The sequence below is a fragment of the Phalaenopsis equestris genome, unplaced genomic scaffold, assembly GCF_001263595.1.
Source record: "Phalaenopsis equestris unplaced genomic scaffold, ASM126359v1 Scaffold000938, whole genome shotgun sequence".
Lineage (NCBI taxonomy): Eukaryota > Viridiplantae > Streptophyta > Magnoliopsida > Asparagales > Orchidaceae > Phalaenopsis > Phalaenopsis equestris.
In genome coordinates, this window is record NW_018165377.1 from 758,982 (window position 1) to 765,535 (window position 6,554).

General features: G+C 32.1%; 1 protein-coding gene across 1 annotated transcript; it reads left to right on the top strand.

The window, feature by feature from the left end:
* The first annotated feature begins 5,231 nt into the window (after nucleotides 1–5,231).
* LOC110032408 lies at nucleotides 5,232–6,274 on the top strand. The gene is made up of 2 exons (XM_020736038.1): nucleotides 5,232–5,662; nucleotides 6,156–6,274. The coding sequence occupies exons 1-2, from the start codon at nucleotides 5,455–5,457 to the stop codon at nucleotides 6,272–6,274; spliced, it is 327 nt and encodes a 108-aa protein (XP_020591697.1). The 5' UTR covers nucleotides 5,232–5,454.
* Nucleotides 6,275–6,554: the final 280 nt, after the last annotated feature.

Below are 6,554 nucleotides of genomic sequence, written 5' to 3' on the forward strand. Positions count from 1 at the left end.
ATTAAAGCATAAGCGTCATTAAATAAGCGTCATTAAATGGTTTTGACATCAATGAACCACCAGCAGTGATATCGATGACAAATCTAAGAGATCCAACTAATCCATTATAAAAAGTTTGAATTATTAACCAATCTGATGTTGCATGGTGTGGACACTTTCTTAAGATTTCTTTAAATCATTCTCATGCTTCATAAATCGATTCACCTTCAAACTGATTAAAATATGTAATATCATTTCTAAGCTTCACAATTTTTTATCGTGAAAAATATATAGTAAGGAATTTTGCGCTAAATCACCCCAAGTTCTGATAGACCCAGGTGCTAAAGAATACAACCACATCTTAGCTTTATTCCTCAGTGAGAAAGGAAATAACCTAAGTCTTATGGATCATATGATACACCATCGTATTTAAATGTAACACACAATTCTAAAAAATTGGCAAGATGTAAATTTGGATATTCAGTTGGTGATCCCCCAAACTAATTATTTGATACCATTTGGATAATAACAGGTTTAAGTTCAAATGAATTAGCCACTACTGTAGGTTTTTTAATACTACAATGAAGTTCAAATACCGTATGGTTGGCATAATCTATTAATGGTCTAAATTCTTGAAGAATTTTAGCATTTTGATCATTTTGGTTTGCCATTTCTGTAATTTTTTTAGATTTTTCAAAAATTTTATTTTTATTTTTTTTCTGATTTTCTTAACAGTTTTTTCTAACCAGAATCGTAGGGCACTAGCCTATCAGAATCTGAACTACGCACACACTAACATAAAATAATATACTATAAAACGCATATAAAATAAAATACTAAAATAGGATATTCCTAAAATAACTTTTTGAAAGTTTAAATAAGACTTTCTAAAATAAAAATTTACTTTCAATTAATTTTTGAAATCTTCCCCGGCAACGGTGCCAAAAACTTGATCCCCAATAACTGCTTATATGCAAGAGTATAACAATGTATGCGATTATATTTTCACTTGTATTTCCTTACTTTACAATAATATCAAAAACTTGATTCTAAAGAAAATAAGAATTTAACTCTTTAATTTATATATATATTGGGATACTGCGCAAGTATACACATCATTATCAAGTACATCATTATCAAGTAATTAAGACCTGAATATCGAGTAATATAAGACTTTTTTATTAAGACCTGAATATCGAACCCACAGGGGCAATATGCAATATGCACTTTCAAACAACAAAATTCTATTTCAAAAAAACAAGTACTTAAACTATAGATGATTTAACAGTAATTAAAATTCAAATTTTTTTGGTATTTTTGATATTTTGACAAAACAGTAACAACTTCTAAATAACTTGAGTTTATGTAAAATAAAATCACAGAATATGAAAATATTTTTCTCCTTTTCATGAATTAGTAATAAGTATAGGAATTCTGTTGTGGAAGTATGCAAATTGCATTGTGCCAATTTTTGTTGGGCCAAATATGAGCAATAATATTCTTTACCCTTACTAGAGATGTTATAAAGAACATTGGTTAATTTAAAGTTTGAATAGTTCTGAAGACCGGCTAGGCAGGGAAGATAAAAGTCCTCTAACTCTACACCCTTCCAAGTTTATTTCCCTATTTATTTGTACTAAATCATATGAATTATATTCTCATTCATACAACCTCATGTGGTTTTTTCCAATTGTTGACTGAGACAATACCAGCCCGGTTCTTACATGTTCTCACAACAAATTTAACATCTAGATAGGCCAAATCAAGAAATAAATGAAGTGCATGGAATTAAATCATCACAACTTCTTTTAACATTAAAGATTAATACTCTCCACAACTTCCATCCAAACTTTAATTACTTATCATTTTAAGGAGAAAGATAAGGAAAACTGCTCAGAATCCATGGAGAAAACAAAACCACATTTTAGTTTAAAAGTAGAAATCATTGTCAAACCAACAAGAAGTCTAATTAAAACCAAAAGTAGTTTAAAAATAAAGATAATAACTTATCTCAAATCCTTCACCAAACTCTTGAAGTTCCATTGAATCTCTTCTCTTTTACAACACTCTTGACTCTCACAATAAAATTAAAAAAAAAAAAAGTAAATTTGTGGTATCTGAATCTCTCCACAAGATTCTCCACAATCTTCTCAGGACTCAACACTCTCTCCATCTTCAAGCACCCATCTCAAATGTCTCAACTTCCTTCTTTTATAAATTTCCTAAGAGGTACCTAGGAAATTCTTCAAAATGTGCCCAAATTTGATGTATTCTCCAAGGGATGCCTTATTTCACAAGTCTTACTTTCACAAGTCTTTTAATAATACTTTTAATAATATTTTCATTCCTAGTGGTCATAACCACCCTCTTTAGTCAATAGGTGCCTCAAATGTCTCTTCAAAACTCAGAAAAATGAAGAAAACCGCCAAATAACTGCCTCTGGCGCTTAGGCGCGACCTTCTCTGTTTCACTGGCGCGTAGGCGCCAAAACACTTTTGCACAAATTTCACATTTTTGCTCCAAATTTGATCTTTTTTCACACATTTTAGTATTTTCCACCTTTTTACTTGTAACTAAAAGAAAAACATACAAATATCTTCCATTAAAGCATCAAAAATAGGTATAAAAATGCGTCTAAAAACACTATATATTTTAGGTGTATCAAAATCTCCTTGTCTAAATATATTTTAGGTGTATCAGGTACCATTAAAGAGCATTGAACTTATTCTATACACTTGTTTCAATTTTGCCAAAATTAGCAGGCAATGGAGTGGTTGGATGTCAATGTCTTTAATATGTTGTTTTTTATTGCTTTATATTTAATGAAGATGAAAAATGTCTAAATTTTTCTTTTTTTAAGATGACACATATAATTAAATATTTCTTTTAATTATTGGAGGATGACGATGTAATTTTTTTTTTTTAAATTTGAACAATAACGAAGATAACATCTCCCTTCATCATGTTGTTGATGATAATGATGATGGGGAAGACAACACATTTCTTTTCATATGATGATAATTAAATTCCTTTTCATAAATGAAATAATGGACATATGGAGTGTTAAATTATTCAAAATAAAAGTTATTACTTTAATTATTTTCTATTGAAACCATAATAAGAACATACTTTTCATCTCAAAATTACTACACTCTTTTCTCTTCATGTCATTTTTTCATTCGAAGCTCAGAATGCTAACTAATTTTCTTAAGCGATCTCACTTATTATTATTGTTCAATCTCCATGTGATGTGTTGGATCAAAATATGGTAAGTTGCAATTAGTAGTTATAGTCTTTCATGCTTCTCTTCCATATTTTCTTTCTATCTCATGTGATGGGCTGGGCTAAAATAAGGTAAATCAAGATGAGTCTGAATAGTCTTTCATAGTTCTTTCATGGTTCTTTCAAGTTTATCTTATTTAATAAATTAATGAATTTTTGTTACAAATTTTGCACTCCTTGGAAGTAAATTTTTTAGTTGTCATTGCCTTTATCCATGAAATGCTAATATTTCACCTAGCATTATTGGCTAATGAATTTATTATATGCTATGAGTCTGCTAATTATCTTATATTATGCCTCTAAGTTTGATACATTAAGGGAGTTACAAATTTGATATATGTTAATTGGATGTGGTGCAATGGGAACAAGGCTTATTGATTTCCTATCTTTAACACAATATATTTATTTAGTTAGATTGATTAGCATGGATAAGTGGGCTAACTGAGGAGATTTAAATGGACAGACCAAGTGGTCATAACCCTTTTATTTAGCCATGATAATTTTTTGTTGTGATATTAATAATTTAGAATGCTCAACATTGAAGATGAGAAGACATGGACAAGTAAAATTTCTCATAAGATAAAGGAAACAAAATTATGTCATATAATGGATTTATATTCATCTTTGTTCTGAATAGTATGCAGGTTGTGTATGAAGGAACTCAATATGATGATATTAATATCAACTAAATGAATGTGTATGATAATTTATTATCCAAGTATGGGAAACATAGATGCTCATATTTAAATAGAGTCTAATATCACATGTAAAGAATAAGTAAAAAATGAATGAGAAGAAAACAAAAGTTTAAGCACTCAAGTCGACATTCAAATCTAGAAACATGTGAACCTCTTGCATTCTAATAAGTATTTTGGCTAAAATGTATGTCACATTTCTATCCAAATATGAAATAAACAATCATCTTTAAAAAATACTATCAATAAAACACTTTTTTTATGTGTGCAAGACTTTTAAAATACTTTTTTGAATGTTGTGCAACTCTTAGGACGAGTTTCAATACATGACACCTAGATAATTTAGATATCTAATATTGAAATTTATGACAAGCCTTTATTCTAATTATCATAAAACATATGACAATAATATCTTATGCTATGAATACACCAAAATTTCTAAAATTTATCTTATGGAAGACTCGGGGCTTCCATTATATTTTTCATGTTAAGAAAACTCATTCGTTCACTTGGTAACTTGTTTGATTGTTGTGCATTTTTCAGAAACTCTTTTTTAAAAAAACTCCATTTATTTTGTTTTTAGGAAATTTACTCCGTTGAAACATTTAAGAATAATTTTCTTAAAACTTTTTAGCATGCTATTATAAAATGAAAAGCCTAATGAAACAAAGCCTCAACCTCTCTTAAACTTGACTAATGTCTAGAATTGATGTGAAGACAAGGAAGTTGAAGTTCTTAAAATTTTTTTTGGTTGCTTGCTCGCTCGAGACTAGCTTATTGAGATTCTTTATTTCTTTTACAATCAATATGCATGTATTCCAGAATAATTCACTAAACAAATTATTATAAAAAAGTTGGCGATTAATTTGATAACTTAAAACACAAGTTTTAACTGTAGTTTAAGTAATTTTCTTTCGAGCAAGATAAGCATTCAAATTCGACACAATGAATTTTTTATTTTGTTTCCAAACAACATATTTCACATTTTAGCATTAAAAAACTATTATGTGCACCTATTATACAATTTTCTTTTATAAAGGATTGAATGTCTCTCTTTCCTCCCTTATAATTTGCTAAAGCTCTACTCAATGAGAGCTTTGTCTTTCAATCAAGACATCTTAAATTCAATATTTCACCCATGCCATATGCATTTTCGATTAAATTCACTTAAATTCTTCAAAAATAAAATAATAATAATAAAGTTGAACCACACGGATCAATCATAACTTAAAAAACAGGGCACCCTTCTTCCAATTGTTGTCCTAACTTCAATCACATAATAATTCGTAGTTTATTCCAATCTGGAGGCCAACTACTGTTTCTATATCGCGATCTTCCAAGCTTTCCAGTAGTAAATCAACGAAGTAGAAAGTTCCTTCGGTTTGTATACAAACCACCCCTCTTGCCTCCCTATATTTCTCCTCCTTCATCTTTAAAGTAAGCAATTTTACTCTCCCTCTCTCTCTCTCCCACACAGTGCGTGTGCGTGGGTGTGCGTATGCGTGTGCGCATCTTCTTCTCCAACACGCCTCTGCTCAATTTCCTTCCTCAACCTCACCAAAAAGCTTCACTTGTCCTCTGGCACTGCTTCTCTGCATTTGAACGCCCCTCACCGCCGCCGAGCTTCGTCATGGCACTCCGACGGCACCGTGTTTGCGGCCTCTTAGCCGGCTTAGCTTTTCTCCTCTTCTTCTCCACGGCCATAGGTAAGTAAGATCATCTTCCTCAAAACACAATTCTCCTACTGTTAGCAAAAGTCACAGACCAAAAAAAAACAAAAATGGTCTTTTTTTAGTTTCTCCTTCAATGCAATTAGCTGAATCCTTGGCCACAGAATCCACATCCTAGTCTTACCTAATGGTCTCTAGCATTAGTCTGGTCCCCTCCCCCCCCATTTCCCCCCTACGCTGCTGTTTTCCCTGTTATAGAAACCCCCGTCAGTGCAAGCATGCAGATCTTCTCCTTTCGGTCTGGTTCTGATAAAAAAAGAGACCAAAAACTCTTCTTTTTTACCGTCTTCTTCGTAATTTACCCAAACCATCAAAATCCATTACTTGATATCATGCAAACAAGTTTCATTTCTCGCAATATGTAATTTTTAACCTTCAGTGTTAAAAAAGGTAGCAGCTTTAGCAGCATTCAAGTGTTCTCCTTTCACAAGTTTTTTTTTTTTTCTCTTCATTTTGGGGAAAAACTCAGGTTTCTGCTTGGGAGGAATAGTTCAGAAGGAAGAAACTAGTTTCATGAGAAGGGAGAATGCGGCGGCCGGCCGGCGGCTTCTTGCCGAAATCGCCGACATGCCGGTGGCGATGTGGTAGCTGCTTACCCTGCCGGCCAATCCACGTGGCAATCCAGCCTGGGAAAACTATCCCGCTTGAATACTACCCTGAAGCATGGCGATGCAAATGCGGCAACAAGCTCTTCATGCCCTGAAACTTAAAAAGACAGGAATGGAGATGGAGCTGCTGGTTCTGCAACTGAACTGTAATTTTTCTCTAGCTTTAACTTTTCTTGTGACAGCTGAGACAAAGAGCGATGAAAGCGAGGCAGATAATTTTCTGCTTCTTCCATTGATGTGTCATTTTCCATGTACGTATA